The sequence below is a fragment of the Arachis stenosperma genome, chromosome 1 (assembly GCF_014773155.1).
Source record: "Arachis stenosperma cultivar V10309 chromosome 1, arast.V10309.gnm1.PFL2, whole genome shotgun sequence".
NCBI classification, from domain to species: domain Eukaryota; kingdom Viridiplantae; phylum Streptophyta; class Magnoliopsida; order Fabales; family Fabaceae; genus Arachis; species Arachis stenosperma.
In genome coordinates this window covers 7,904,326-7,919,709 of record NC_080377.1, presented here as the reverse complement: position 1 = coordinate 7,919,709, position 15,384 = coordinate 7,904,326, and the positions used below count along the sequence as shown (strand labels likewise).

Here is a 15,384-nt window from a genome sequence, read left to right as displayed (position 1 = left end):
TTGGCACAAATTTCAAAAGTCGTGATGCTGTAGTTGAATTTGCAACTGCCATCGTCTCTTCAGAAATCGCATCATGACTGGTTCCTAGAGTAGTTTTCGCAACTATTGAGTCATTTGATTGGAGCTGTGAGCTGTGAGGCATGAGGTTTGGGGCTTGGGAAGTTTGAGATTTGAACCATAAGGTTGGCCCCGGTGCTGGTATGGGTGGAGGCACGCTACATGGAGCTGGAGGCCTAACAATCTGCTGCTTCTCCCTAAATGTTGGAGGGTTGTCATTGGAGTTTTCTCCTGCAGCCTGTAACAATGTAGGTTTAACAGTTATATGAATGAAAACTTTAAGGAATTGAGATGTAATAATTTCTTGGATGAAACAGGTTTTATTTTTTTAAACAACAGGAAAAAAAATACCTTCTCAGCTGGTGGTGCAGATTGCGAAACTGAAATTTCTTCTCTCTGATTTTTGGGTAGTTTCTTCTTAGCTTTTCTAGCTTTGCTCTATGACAAAATTCAATATATTATAGAAAGCAAGCAATAAAAGAAAATTCTGAAACACAGCCATTGTACATAACACAGCCATTCTTAACCAAGCAACATATAAACCTAATCAGTGCATAACATAGCCATTCTCAACCAAGCAACATATAAACCTAATCAGTACATAACACAGCCATTGTACCTTAATTTCCAAACATAGAGTTATTGTTTAGGACAAGTCAGTTCTTAAAGCTAACACATTGTATCTGATTAGTGTTAGGGGTTGGAGCAGTGTTTGTTGCTGGATCAGTTGATGATGTGTGAGTTGTTGTCTTCTTCTGTGATCGTCTCTCTTTTTTAGTCATAGGCTTCCAGTTGGGATCTTGTGCTGCATTCGGACATGTCTTGTAGTAATGGCCTGTTTGGCCACACTTGGAGCAAGTAACAACGAATGTCTTCTTCGCCTTGGTGGTGCTCATCTCTCTTTCAACTGGAGCAACTCTTCTCTTCATCTTAGGCCTATGAGCAGCTCTTTTGATAGTGGGAGGCAGTGGCCTTGGTGCATCGGTAGGTGTCCAGTACTCTTCACTGTTGACTGGTTTAATGCAATGTAATAAGTTGCTTTGATGGCTTCCATAGTTAGCCACTTATGCACAAAATCCTCAGCCTTAAGGCCCATTTTAGCTATCGCTGCAACGGCATGTCTACAAGGCATTCCTATGGACAATAACAAATTGATGCAGAATCAGAAAAATACAATGGAGAGAGAGGGATAAACGAAAAATTATAACAACTAAATAATTATCCAATAACTATATAACCAGACTTACCAGTCAACTGCCATACATTGCATCTACATGTCCTCTTGTGAAGATTCACACCCACTTTATGGTTTTGGGAATGAACCTCAAAGAGGACTCTTTCCGAATCACCAGCACATATAGCTCTCTATTTATGACTCTTAGGCTTGATAAATTTATCCACCTTCTTGTGTTGGACTGGTGCAAGTGGTCCAATGTGAGCCTCCAACTTCTTGTGCGTTGCCATCTTTCTCATTATGTAGCACCGCAGCCCTTCACACATGGTTAGAATAGGCTTTTCCCTATGCTCCACAATCTTTGCATTCCATAATTCGCACATATTATTAGTTATGTTGTCCACTTTCGGCCCATGACTAAAGTACGCCTTACACCATGCAGCTGGCTCAAATTTTTGCATATACTCCCATGCTGGTGCACTTACTCGCTTTAACTTTTTCATCGCAGCAGCTAATTCGGTGTGTGTGTGGTGCACCTAGCAGCTTTCTAAACCAATTGCTTCGTCTCTTTGTCTTTGAAGTGCTTGATGAAGTTCTTCCAAATATGTAGTACACAATTCTTGTGGTGAACTCTCGAAAATATTTTCTTCAAGGCCAATGCCAAGCCCTGTGTATCAGTCCAAGAACATGATATGATAAGAAATTTCTAATTAACAATGATCCACACTTCAAATGCTATGACTCAAATTAAAGTAGCTCAAATTAATAAAACATCAATTCAATGACCATTAAACGAATCATAATGACTTTCAATGCATGCAGTAGTTGAAAAAGTAGACCAACAATGGTCAAGCTAGTTTATTCAATAAAATGCTTGACGCCACTCTTAATTAATTTGTAATGATTTTGTCATATAGCTATGGTTGACAACTATTATTACTTAAACCGATAACAACCACTATTTTTATATTGAAAGAACTCTACTGTACATGTTAGGAATTTCGGAAGGAAGGAATGCTCTGATGTACAGTTTCAGTTATATCTCTTTGATGCAGTGTAACTTCAACCAAACTATTTCTTAGCGAACACTGATTCTTCAGATTTTGATATAATAATATTTCTTTATTGGGGATCATTTTTTAGTGGATAGAAGTTGTACTGTAAGATATATAGTTTATATTTTTAAGATCATACTATTGAATTCCAAAATATTCATGCTAAGATTTAGCTGCTACTTAAGCCTTTACTTTGTTCTAATTTATTGCAAAGCAAGCTAGTATATCTAATAATAATTAGAGCAAAGAAAATATCCATAACCTGCATCTATATGTCTATTCATTACCTAATTAATAATAATTCCATAATTTTGCAGTAGAAAAGAAAAATATATTATAGAGTATCTTTATGTATATTTATAATGAATCTTACAGTATTTATATAATAATGAAAAAACAGTAAGCTAAGACACTTTTTAAAGTGTGTTTATTTTTGAGATTGGAATTAAAATTAAGATTAAAGACTAATAGTTTTGTGACACAAAATTTCTAATTAACAATGATCCACACTTCAAATGCTATGACTCAAATTAAAGTAGCTCAAATTAAATACAATATCTAATGAGGGAGCTGCCATACAACATAGTTAACTATAATTGATGATGAATGAAACAGAGCATTAGCTAACATAAAAATTAATTCATGAAATAATAAACTGAAAAGATAAAAAAAGTTTTATCTCAATGGAACATAGTAACCAACCAAAACAGAGTGCAGAATTATATATAATTATAATCAACTCCATAGCAGAGTAGTACAAGTCTATGACACAATACATAGTACATCAGACATAAGTATTCAACACAAGTAACTAATTAGCATGGTTTAGAGTTGACCTTTTATTGATCGGAGATAAAATTCAGTCCCAACTCAGTACAATCTCCTAGATCCTGCTTCAGTATTGACAAAAACCATCTCAAGGTGTCTTTACATTCGTTTGGAACCACAGCATACACAATGACAAAAAAGTGGTTGTTGGCATCTTGCCCCACTGCAGATAATAGCTGTCTACCATAGTAACCTTTGAGGATGCACCTGTCCAACCCGATTAGAGGCCTGCACCCATCTTTAAACCGCCTTTTGCATGCATCCAAACTTATATACAATTTGTCAAATAGTGGCAGCGACTCTGGCTGAGGTATGACATCCATCATAGCTGTGCTCCCTGGATTACTCCTGTGTAGTTCCATCAGATAGTCGCGGAGCTTTCTATACTGAACTTGTTCATTCCCTATAACTATCTCTCTGGCAACCTTCAGTCCCATACTTATCATTTTCTCACTAAGATGTACATTGTACTCCTCAATCATATACTCCCTAGCCTGTTTAGGCTTTAACTCAGGCTGAGTCAGTAGCCTCTTCACTAACTTTGATGTCACCCATTCTCTGTTAGCTAGGTTACTACAAAAATCTCTAGCACAGTTGTGCTGATTAATCAGTGTCTTCACCTGATAACACCCCCCAGCACTGTTCCAAGAGGTCAGAATCAACCAAGGACAGTTCTCTCCTGCACATGCAGCCCTCACCCTCTTCTTTTCATTCTTTAGATACATCACATCCTTCCCTTCATACACAAAGTAGTCCTTTAGTGCATTCTTAAAACTTTCCATTGTGATGAATGTTTGCCCCACCTTAAATTCAACTTTCCCAAATTCTGTCTCCTCATTGAAAGCATCAAATGCAGTCTTGTTTTCATCATCATCAGACACCGGGCTGTTAAATGCTTCACTCTCATATTCATAAGGCTTGTCATAATCTGAGTCTAGATCTTCCCCAACAATATTAGAACTTGATGCCATTGTATTCCCAGCCAGTCCATATCTAGCCTCCACATCGCCACCTGCTTCAGGCCCATCAACTACTGCACCTTCTGCCCCAGTTTTTCCATCCCTCAGAATATGTTTTTTCCTCCTACCTGAATACCTCTTGGAAGCCTGTTTCTTGGCTGTTTTTGGAGAATAACATGGATCACCTTTACTTGGTCCAGGCTTATCCATATTTTTTGGGCCATCCTTGCTTAAATCCCTATTTGAGCCAGACTTCACCTCACCATCTGGTCCATCCTTCACCTCACCAGCTGGACCACTCTTCACCTCCTCAGTTGGACCCTGACTAGCTCTCTTCCTTGGTGACACCATTTTCTTCTTCTTTTTCTTCAACCTCTCCTTCCTTTTCTGTACTTCACTATCGTCACTGCTATGAGTCTCTTCATATTCCGGAGGAGGTGGCTTATATGGCTCGTCCTCAATTGTTTCATACCCATCACCTGAGGCAGATGATTCACTCATAATAACCTCCTCAGCTTGCATCTCCTCATCCACAACTTCTGGCACACTAATCGGGTGATCAAAGTAGATATAAATATCGTTTGTCCCCTTATTTTTAATCTTGTTATTCCTCATGTCATTTATCTCAGTATTACCCCTGATTACATGTAAGCCAGATTTCAAGTCAGGTGCCATGCTATCAAACCAAAACATCGTCTTGTACTCCCTATAATCCAACTCCTTCAGTAACGTTTCAAAATCAAAGAAGTTCACCAAATCAATGTCTAAAGGTGGCCACTTCTTGACTTTTCCATCAACATATTTTAATTTGCCCTGTGCATTCCTTTTAAAAATTCCTCCATGATAGAAAACAGGAACTACTTCAAACTCATCCATATGAACATTATTTTTACCAACCAAAATCCATTTCATGACAATTTAACATCACTGTGCCAATCATATAAACTACTGACAGTTAACATTAATTATTTAACAAATTCACTAAAAAACTTCAAAATCCATTCAGTATCACAACATTTATAAAAATAAACAACCAGGCAACCCATTTCAACCTACTGAACACTAAGACACCAACATGCAATTTAGGAATAGAGCTTGGATTAGAATAATTTTTAGATGCCCAAATTCATTACTAACCTGAATGCCTACACAAGCTGCTGCCGCTGCACAACGTTAGTCACTCCGTCAAGTGCGGCGTTACAGGAGTCCTCCGAGTCCTTCCTGGCGGCCTTGTCAGCACCCTTGTCAGCACCAACACTTGCTACTTCCACCACTCTCTGTCCTATTACGCGAAGAAGGTTGAGGAGTTTTGGTTATTCTGTAAATTTGAATTAGGGCTTGGGGTGTTATGAGGGTGAGAATGACGTTTGCTTCTTTTAAACCTAGCAACAGCGTAGTTTTTGAATGTGACAGGGGGACAAATCGACCCCTGTCCATTCCCACTATTCCACGTTGGCACTTAACTCTGGGTTAACTGCCAGATCAGCGCCGGTAAATGACACATAAGCTTTTTCCGTCAACTATGGACGGGGGATACACGGGAGGGGGCGCGATAGGTTATTTTTTGCATAGACAAGGACCGGCATGGGTTACTTTTTTGGTGAGGGATCGCATTGTCCTAATTAGAAATGGACATGCCCAATAGCTTTCTAACACGTGTCCACCATTCTCTTGTCACACCGTATTCTAACTTACGTGGGATCTCTCGCTTGTGCTCCGTAGAATCTTTCCCTCAAAAAATTCCCAATACTCTCTTTCTCTCTCTGCACCGTTTCTGCTCCAATACGTCATCGTTTTCGCGCTCCCATTCGCCAACTTCGATCCCGGATAATCGGAGCCGGAGAAGGAGGAACAAGAACCTTCTAGAACAACTCCAACTACTGTAACCTGTTCACCTCTTAGCGCCAATCCTGAATTCGAATTTCTTCGAGTCGTAATTACTAAGCTCTCTCTCGCGATTCCGAAACTGCGACTTCTGACAAATCCAAGGTTTTGAAAACCGGATCGGACCAGCCGGTTCGACCGGTTTAACCGTGAACCAGCAATATAAGCGATCCGGTCCTCCTCTAATAACCGTCTGATAGAAAACCGTTTGAAAACCGGAGAACCGGCCGGTTGGGCCGGACCGTGACCGGCCGGTTCGAATAAAACGACACTGTTTTGTAGTTTTGTTTATTTGTTTTAAGAAATAAAAAAAGAAAAGCCAAAACCATGCGTGAACAATACGCCCCCCTCTTCCCCAAATCATTCGTTTACTCCCTGGAGACCTCTGAAGCAAAGCAAAACCCTAGCCCTTCATTGCCGCCGTAGTGCCCGAGGTCCTCAGCGCCGCCGCCGTTCCCAGGTCCTCAGCGTCGCCGCTTCTTCCTCTTCCCCGTGTCCGGAACTCAGGTAGCTCGTCACGTCGTCTTCATCTTCGCTGGCTTCTCTGTTCGTGGCTTGGAGCAGCTCGCCGTCGTCTCGCCTATCGCCTCGTCTCGCCGATTGCCGTACCTTCCTCCATCGAAGGTTAGTGGCTTCGCCTCCGCTTCTTCCTTTTAATTTCTGAATGTTCGGTCTTCGTCTTCGTCTGAAGTTCTGAAATTGTTGTTCAATTTTTGTTCCATTTTTCTTGTAATGTTCTGTAATTGCCTGTTGGTGATGGCTGTAAATTTTTTTTTCAAATTTACTGATGGCTCGATGGTTCTGTTCGTCTATTTTAGTGTTTTACTGCTTTGTAATTGTTGGATAGTGATGGCTCTGAAATTTTTGTTCAAATTTACTGATGGCTCTGTTTTGTAATTACTAGTTGCTGATGGCTCTTAATTATTTTGTTCAAATTCACTGATTGCTTTGTTTTGTAATTGTTGGTTTTGCTGGGTGAAGGTTTAGTGTTTTGGAATGTTTTATAATGTGCTAATGTTTGTAATTGTTGGGTGAAGGTTTAGTGTTTTGTGATTATTGCATTGGTTAATGTTTTGGTTTGTTTTATAATTGTTGTTAGCTGGTTGCTTGTTGCTGGCTCTGTTTTGTAATTTTGCTCTGGTTACTGGTCTGTTTCATAATGTACCAATGTTAGTGTAATTGCTGTTTTCTAATCGTTGTTAGCTGGTTGCTTGTTGCTGGCTCTGTTTTGTAATTTTGCTCTGGTTACTTGATTAAGTTAGTTTGTGTTTGAAATAATAACCTGTAATACAAAAATTTATGACATAGCTCTTGAAAATGGTTTTTTCCCCAAAAATCTCTTAGGGTGTTCAAACTAAGCTAGTGTATATATGATTGTAGATGATCTCATAATAACTGTTGAATCAATTTAATCATAGTCTCAGTGAAACCACTGAAGACCCTGCTTATGCTGTGTTGACTTTTAGTTTAAAGGAGATGGTAATTCATTGGTAGGGTTTGTCCATTTTGGCCTTAAGCTTAATTTGGTGCTGAAGTGATGGCTTTCTTTGTGTTTGTTGTCTCCTTCGATTTATTGCAGGTATCAATGGATAAAATGAAATGAAAAACCTGCTCCATGGGAAATTACTCCAATAATAGTATCTAATCATGTATCTTGTATTGAACCTATTTTCCACTTTTATGAATTATTTTCCACTATTGTGGCATCTGAGTCTCATGACTCCATACCTTGTATTGAACCTATAAGCAAAATTTCAATGTGCTGACTGCAATCATTTTGTGTCAATACTAAGATGCTGATGGTGTTAAATGTTTGATAATTTTAATAGTGCCCTTTACTCTCAACATGAACAATTATGAATGTAAATGGGAACTATGCCAAAATTAAATTACAATATTTCTTGCTTGGGCCAATTAGTGATTACTATTCTATATTGGGAAGTTTGTGTTGTAGAGTGTTAACCTGTTTGAAAGTTCACTTTATTTTTCCGATTCAATTCAGGAATTCAGCTGGTAATGTAGCAACAGTGGCTGCTAGTGTTCCACAGCATCAGATCACTTTATCATAAATCACACAACGCCAAATCACAATCAGCGTCTCTCTTCTGCTTCTTTGTTCGTTTCGTCTCTCGTTCTTCCGACTGATTCTTCAGTTGTTCACAACATGGCCACCGCTTCAGGTACCTTCTTCCTTTCATTCAATTTCGATCCCTTTTCTCGTGAATTTTCGTACCCTAGGGTTTATGCTATCGGCTCTTAATAGTTTGAGCATTTGCAGTATTTGATGTCCTATTAAAAATTACCCTAATTTAAAGGAAGGAATTTATTGAATGTTTTTGATGGCCCTGATACTTCCATTTGGTTCTTATGAGGCCGATGTCTTGTGGCTTAGGGCTTCATGTTGTTATGGCTGGCAGACTGTAAGTCTTTGAAGATCGTCACCATTATTGATGCTATTCTGTGCAATGTGTGAGAGGTGCAAATTTGTTGGATCTTTCATTTCAAAGGCCAGAAAATGATTAGTTTGTTGAATATCTTGTATGTACTAGCCACTAGGCTATACTGTGCCAAAGAATATGAAAGCATAAATTGAACTGTGGAAGAAATTAAGCTAGCAGGATGCTAGACATCACACTTTTCTTTCAGGATATTGTTCTGGTACCAACTAGGGGTGTGGGTATACTATGCCATAGTATATGAAAGCATAAATTGAACTCTCAGAGAAATTAAGCTATCAGGATGCTAGACATCACACTTTTCTTTCAGGATATTGTTCTGGTACTAACTAGGGGTGTGGTTTGTTTTTCTGTCACTGAGGAAAAGTATTTATTTTATGAAAAGAGAAAAGATAAAAAGAAAAGTGATATGTAGGATGATGAATACCTAACTGTTTAGGTGGCCGACGAGCTAGAATCTTACCATTTGGGTTTGCTATCTGTGTAGTTTTCCATGAAAAGCAGTAATGATGGTTATCGTATAATCTATATGCTTGTTTTTGGATTAAACTGGACATAATCTATTTGTTTACTTTTCTGTAGCTAATTGTTTCAGAAAAAAATAAAATCTCTTCAGTCGTATTGGGATTTTCCATTTATTTTTTTTGGGGGGATTTTTTGTGGGGGGTTTGAGAAGAGGGGGGGGGGGGGGAGTGGCGTTGTAATGTTCTTTCATATCTGGGCAAGTATTGAGATTGAAAAATCAGAGATGCTCCAATTCAAAGCTTTTAGGTTTTCCCGTATTGTTTTAATGGATATTAATTTTCCATAGTCAATGCAAATAAGATGTCAATGCTTAATTTTTTGGCCGTTAGTGAATTCTCTTGCAATAATTATATAATTTATTTCTTTTTTGCGTGGGGCCGATTGCAGTGGCATTCAAGTCCAGGGAGGACCATCGCAAACAAATTGAGTTAGAGGAAGCACGTAAAGCTGGGCTTGCACCAGCTGAGGTGGATGAAGATGGTAAAGAAATTAACCCTCACATTCCCCAGTATATGTCATCTGCACCTTGGTATCTTAATGCTGAGAGACCTGTAAGTGTTATTTTTTATTTATTTATTTATTTTATATCTGCAAGAAATTTTGGTAGTTGAAACATTATTCATGTATAATGGACTTGTTATTCTGAATTGTACTTTTTTGCCTTTGTAGAGTTTAAAACATCAAAGGAAGTGGAAATCCGATCCCAATTACACCAAATCATGGTATGATAGAGGTGCTAAAATTTTCCAGGCTGACAAGTACAGGAAAGGTGCATGTGAAAAGTAAGTAATCTATCTACCACTCTAAATGTGTTTTTATTGTGTGTCTTGATGTAAATGTTCTCATTGACTATCTTCTCAGTTGGATCATGAATTTTAGTACACTTTGCATAAGCATTGGGTCTTCTTTTATTTACTTTTTCAGTTTTTCTTGTCATTTTCTTATAGTGGATTGACTTGGTGCTTTATATTGATTTTCTTGTTTAGCTGTGGAGCTATGACACATGATGCTAAGTCATGCATGGAAAGACCAAGGAGAGTGGGAGCAAAATGGACAAACAAGCACATAGCCCCTGATGAAAAGATAGAAACTTTTGAGCTTGACTATGATGGCAAACGGGACAGGTGGAATGGGTATGATGCTTCAACTTATGCTCGAGTCATTGAGAGGTATGAAGCTAGAGATGAAGCTCGAAAGAAGTACTTAAAGGAACAACAGCTTAAGAAGTTGGAGAAGAGCAACCAAAATGGGGAGGAGGATGCTGCAAGTGATGAGGATGAAGAGGAAGATGACCTAAGGGTAGATGAAGCAAAGGTCGATGAAAGCAAACAAATGGACTTTGCAAAGGTTGAGAAGCGTGTGCGTACAACAGGTGGTGGAAGTACAGGAACTGTGAGGTAATTCCTACGGTTCCATCCTTTTTGATAATCTAGGGCCACAATAATTGGTCCTGCATCACTTTCATTGTTTATCTTAGATGAATTGGGGCTGAAATATATTTTTTAGGAACCTGCGTATTCGAGAGGATACTGCCAAATACCTTCTCAATCTTGAAGTCAATTCTGCACACTACGATCCCAAGACCAGGTCTATGCGTGAAGATCCTCTTCCGGATGCAGATCCAAATGAGAAGTTTTATGGGGTAAGACTCTAGCATCTGAATTTATAGAAACCTCTCTTGTTTTTATGTTTTATGTATGCTAATCTTGTATATGATTAAATCTACTATTTTTCTGTAGGGTGATAACCAATATAGAAATAGTGGTCAAGCTCTAGAATTCAAGGAATTAAACATCCATGCTTGGGAAGCATTTGACAAGGGGCAAGATGTTCACATGCAAGCAGCTCCATCCCAAGCTGAATTGCTCTATAAGAATTTTAAGGTCATGAAGGAGAAACTGAAATCCCAAACAAAGGACACCATTGTAGAGAAGTATGGCAATGCAGCTGATGAGGACAAACTTCCAAGAGAACTCCTCCTTGGTCAAAGTGAGAGACAAGTCGAGTATGATCGAGCTGGTAGAATTATCAAGGGACAGGTAAATTTTGCATTATAAAGCATAAATTTTTATTGCCGAACCTAAAATTCTACTTCTAAACCTTTAAAAACAATGCACGCTTTTGTATTGTCTTAAAATACACACTCACGTATATATCGCTTCTTGTTTAGTGACGTCATGTCTCTTTAGATTATGTATTTATTTTATAATTGATGCTGTCAACAGGAGGCAGCACTTCCTAGAAGCAAGTATGAGGAGGATGTTTACATTAACAACCACACTACTGTTTGGGGCTCATGGTGGAGGGACCACCAATGGGGCTATAAGTGCTGCAAGCAGACCATACGTAATAGCTATTGCACTGGTGCTGCTGGTATAGAGGCTGCTGAGGCTGCAAGTGATCTTATGAAGGCTAATATTGCCCGTAAGGAGGCTGCTGCAGGTTTGTACACTGACATACACCAGACCTAGATTTAATTTTGCATCTATCCTCCTCATTTTTCCTTTTCTATTGCTATTTTTGTCTTTGTTTGATGCGTTTGTTCATATTTGACATTCTCTTAATTGAATTTGATCTTTTTTTTTTGTATCTGTGCAGAGGATCCTACACCTACAGAGGAGAAAAAGCTTGCTACATGGGGAACTGATGTCCCTGATGATATAGTCCTGGATGACAAGTTGCTAGCTGAGGCCCTCAAAAAGGTAGATGCAAGTCTCTTATTCATAATATTTCTAATTCTTCGATGTTTATATTATCTTCCTTCTGTAGAACGAGTTATTTGTGTTGTCCTGATAAGGTTATTGACCTAAACCATGAATGGAGTAACCCACTAGTTTTGACTCCAAATTTTCTCGCATAAAAGAAGGGGATCTGTTTGGCGTTTTTATTCTTCCCCTATTTGGGGATTTGGGTATGTCCAGGTGAAAATTTTCAAAAATGTATATTAGTGTTTTTATCTTGGTGCCTGATTAGTTAAGTTTGGTTTTACAGGAGGATCAAAGGAAGAGAGAAGAGAAAGATGAGAGGAAGCGTAAATATAATGTCAGATGGAATGATGAGGTATGATTATTTTAAGATGCCATTGGATAAGAATTGTGTTTATAAAAATACATTGCCCCCTTTTGCATATATATAAATATTCGTAATGTTATAGGTTACGGCTGAGGATATGGAGGCATACAGGATGAAGAGAGTACACCATGATGATCCAATGAAAGACTTCCTGCACTGAACGTGCAGAGGGCAAAAGAAATCTGTGCCTCCTTGCGATAAGTCTGCACAGGTCCTTACTGCATCATGTTTTTGGCAGATGGGATTATCAAACGCTTTATAGACATTTTTCCGGCCATCCAGGTCGGATCCAGAAATAGTATCATTAGGGGCCAATAACATATATAATATTAAAAAATTATGCAAAAAAAATTATATAATGTAAAATGCATTACAAAAATATATTGATAGAGAATATATTTGAAAGTACAAAAAATATGTATGAACTTTTTATTAACGAAGTGGTCAAATACTAAATGTTTTAGCAATCGGATTACCAAATGTTCAAGCATCAAATACTAACTAAAGATTAATGTTTCTCATTTGTATGGTCTAACTTCCCTGCTCACAACATACATGCTCATATTGTACATTGTTTCATAATTTCAGTTTGTTTTTGCATGATATACTTCAACTGATAGCTTATTTCCGCTAAGGTAGTTAGTGATATCAGTGTACTTAGGAGGTTGTATTATAATATGTACAAATTTTCTTATTTCACAAAAATAGTTTTGCACTTGGTTGACCTGGTTAAGTAACAATAGAAGAAGGAAGTATGTAATGCATGAATCGTAATAAAATAATGGCCTAATTAAGCAACAAGATCCATTAGTTTGCCTTAGGTTTCTTCAAATTTATTACCATGATAATATTCTGGGATAAAAAGTAAGTGAAAGATTATCGTGCGATTTTATGTTCATCTGTCCTAGTTTTTTTCCTTGGTACTGTTCACTAATTTAAACAAGTGCCTTTCTCTAATATGCCTTCATTTTCAGGATTGTCACAATACACATATTTCATAACAATTTGATCACCGGTGAAAACTCATACAGCAAACTCTCTCTTGTTGATTTGAGGAGCTGTTTAATTTAGCCAACTCAGATTCAAGTGCCACTTCTCAGTACCAATTTAGCATTACCGGTTTTGAGCTCTATAATGAACAGGTCCTGTTCTCTTTTACTTACTGTATACAACTTTTCTGGTATCCACTGTTTGCTTCCTGGTTTTGGTTGGCAATTTTCTTGTATACAACTCTTAAAGTTGTTTATTTAAAAAAAGCCAAGTTCCTAGTTGTTTATAAGTTATCTTGGAAGTGATTATACTCCCTGTACAGATTGCACAAAATATAAGAACTCAAGTCACTATCTAGCTATTCTTTGTAAAATGAGTGGAGGAACTTTAATTTGCTTTTAAAATAATAAAAATAATTTCTAACTATATAGAGCAGACCAAAAAATACTTAATATGCTAATCTAATTCCTTTGAACAAACTAGGGTCCCTGAGCTTGAAAATTTTTCGTTTGATGTTAACCGACTTAGACTTAATTATTTAAGTCTCATTCTCTGTTCCTGCATGTGCCTTCTTTCTTTCTTTTTATTCGTGCCTGTATTGTGAGTTTTAACACTGTATGATAGGACCATAGATTTTTGTAAAGAATATATAATAGAGAGAGGGCAGTTGATGTATAGTGTAACTCATTGTAGAGAGAAAGCTATGATTTTGATTTCTTCTTTTATGATCAATAACTAATCACAAAACTTAATTCCTTTTTTTCTATAGTTTATTGCTTTCTATCTTTTTGATTCAAGATAGTTTCACTTAGTTTTCTTGCCAAAACTGATAAGCAGCAGCTCCATGACCTGCCAGTTGTAATGAATTTTATTTATAATACCTAGCAACCTCTTGAGTATTTTTCTGACTTCTTTTATGTTGGTGCATCGGTTCTTTTAATCAACATTACAACTTGAAAGTGAGTCTGGCATTTTTCTATTAGATAAAGAGGTACTTATTTATTTGCTATTCTATTAAACTTGAAAGTATCATGTGTAATTTAAACCTATGCTTGCAAATGAATCAATTTCTTGGAGGTGGTATCCTTGACTCTTCAGGATCATTGCCACTTGGACTGCACAATCATATAGAGAACACCTTTCAAACAAAAGTTTTTATTACAAACACACATCTAATGCTTTCTTGACTTTGATTCTAGCAGGAAATCGTGAAACAGTAACAATGGCTATGATGAGTATGAATTTATAATGGTTTTCTGCTTAAAATCCAACAATGTTAACAAGCTAAGAAAAAGTGAATAGTTTCCTAGTCTTGGTTGAGGCCAAGATAACTCAGAATTAAAGATAGAAGGGACTTGTTACATTGGAGACCATGCCTTTGGATTCAAGAAAACTGGAAATCAAAGATAAGAAAAAATCTTGCATGGGGATTTCATTTGACCTATCTAAATTTCGATAGTTATGGTTTTATTTTATTTGAGACTTTTAATTTGGTCACGTTACATGTAATAATTCTATAATTGCTCACTCCAAGTTTTGGTTCCTAGTTCCTACAAGGGGTTTTGTAGTATGAAAATTACTAAAATTACTAAAATTAGTCATTCAGAAAGGCATCTTTTGTTATATAAAGTTTGGATCATTGGATGGAATGGCAAGTTTGTGAAATTGGGATTTTGAATCAGTTAATTAAACGGAGATAATCAAGTCAATTAATTAAACGGAGATAATCAAGTCAAGAATATTCGTGCATATTCTCCAATTTCCATTTATACGTATGAATTTTTTTTTTAAATTGTGATGTTTTAATTTATTTTTTTTACTTATCTTCATATATTAGAAAAAAAAACAAAATCACGTATTATGATTTTTTTGTCTTAATCTTAATTAATTAATCTTGTATCCATACAATATAATTAAACTTTTAATCGTTCAAATCTATTGTTGAATTACACTGATCTTAATAATTACATTAAAATAATCTTCATAATGCATAAAATTAAATATCAAATATGACACTATCATTTGTGTTCCCGTCTCTCATCTCACAATCAACACCTCTCTATGCTTCCCTATAGGAAGCATACTTACTTACTCTTCATTCTTCTCTTTTGATTTTGAGAACTTGCTTTGCACACAAGGCCTCAATTTTTAATATCCAGCTATCTATCTCTCTATCTAGCTAGCTTAACGTCTTTGCTGCTCTCTACAATTTCATGTGAAATAATTTGTGATGTTCAACTAATGCAACACATATTTATGTAGTACTCTTATTTTGTTACTTAGCTAGTCGTGCCATCTCTGAATTTCTAAAGAATTGAATCCTCTCGTAACAGTAAAAAAAATGGGAGAATAAAATGAAGGATAGATTAATGATAAAGGGGAGT

General features: G+C 37.0%; 1 protein-coding gene across 4 annotated transcripts; it reads left to right on the top strand.

Moving 5' to 3' along the window:
• Positions 1–6,296: 6,296 nt before the first annotated feature.
• On the top strand, positions 6,297–14,665 carry LOC130963264 (pre-mRNA-splicing factor SLU7). 4 transcript variants are annotated; one of them, XM_057889408.1, is made up of 13 exons: positions 6,297–6,581; positions 7,960–8,137; positions 9,326–9,489; positions 9,608–9,720; positions 9,925–10,335; positions 10,445–10,580; positions 10,678–10,977; positions 11,164–11,380; positions 11,537–11,640; positions 11,930–11,998; positions 12,093–12,221; positions 12,985–13,152; positions 14,203–14,665. In XM_057889408.1, exons 2-11 carry the CDS (start codon positions 8,122–8,124, stop codon positions 12,168–12,170), a joined length of 1,608 nt encoding a protein of 535 aa, XP_057745391.1. In that variant the 5' UTR covers positions 6,297–6,581; positions 7,960–8,121; the 3' UTR covers positions 12,171–12,221; positions 12,985–13,152; positions 14,203–14,665. The 4 variants fall into 4 exon arrangements, with proteins under 4 accessions (XP_057745391.1, XP_057745385.1, XP_057745379.1 ...); XM_057889402.1 differs by having other exon boundaries at positions 12,985–13,991; XM_057889396.1 differs by having other exon boundaries at positions 12,985–14,665.
• The last annotated feature ends 719 nt before the right edge of the window (positions 14,666–15,384 follow it).

What these genes read in the sequence shown, in the direction of transcription:
- LOC130963264 (XM_057889408.1), top strand. An exon ending in AGGAAAGGTGCATGTGAAAA is followed by an intron (nt 9,721 to 9,924) that starts GTAAGTAATCTA and finishes TTTCTTGTTTAG; the next exon opens with CTGTGGAGCTATGACACATG. An exon ending in GTAGAATTATCAAGGGACAG is followed by an intron (nt 10,978 to 11,163) that starts GTAAATTTTGCA and finishes TGCTGTCAACAG; the next exon opens with GAGGCAGCACTTCCTAGAAG.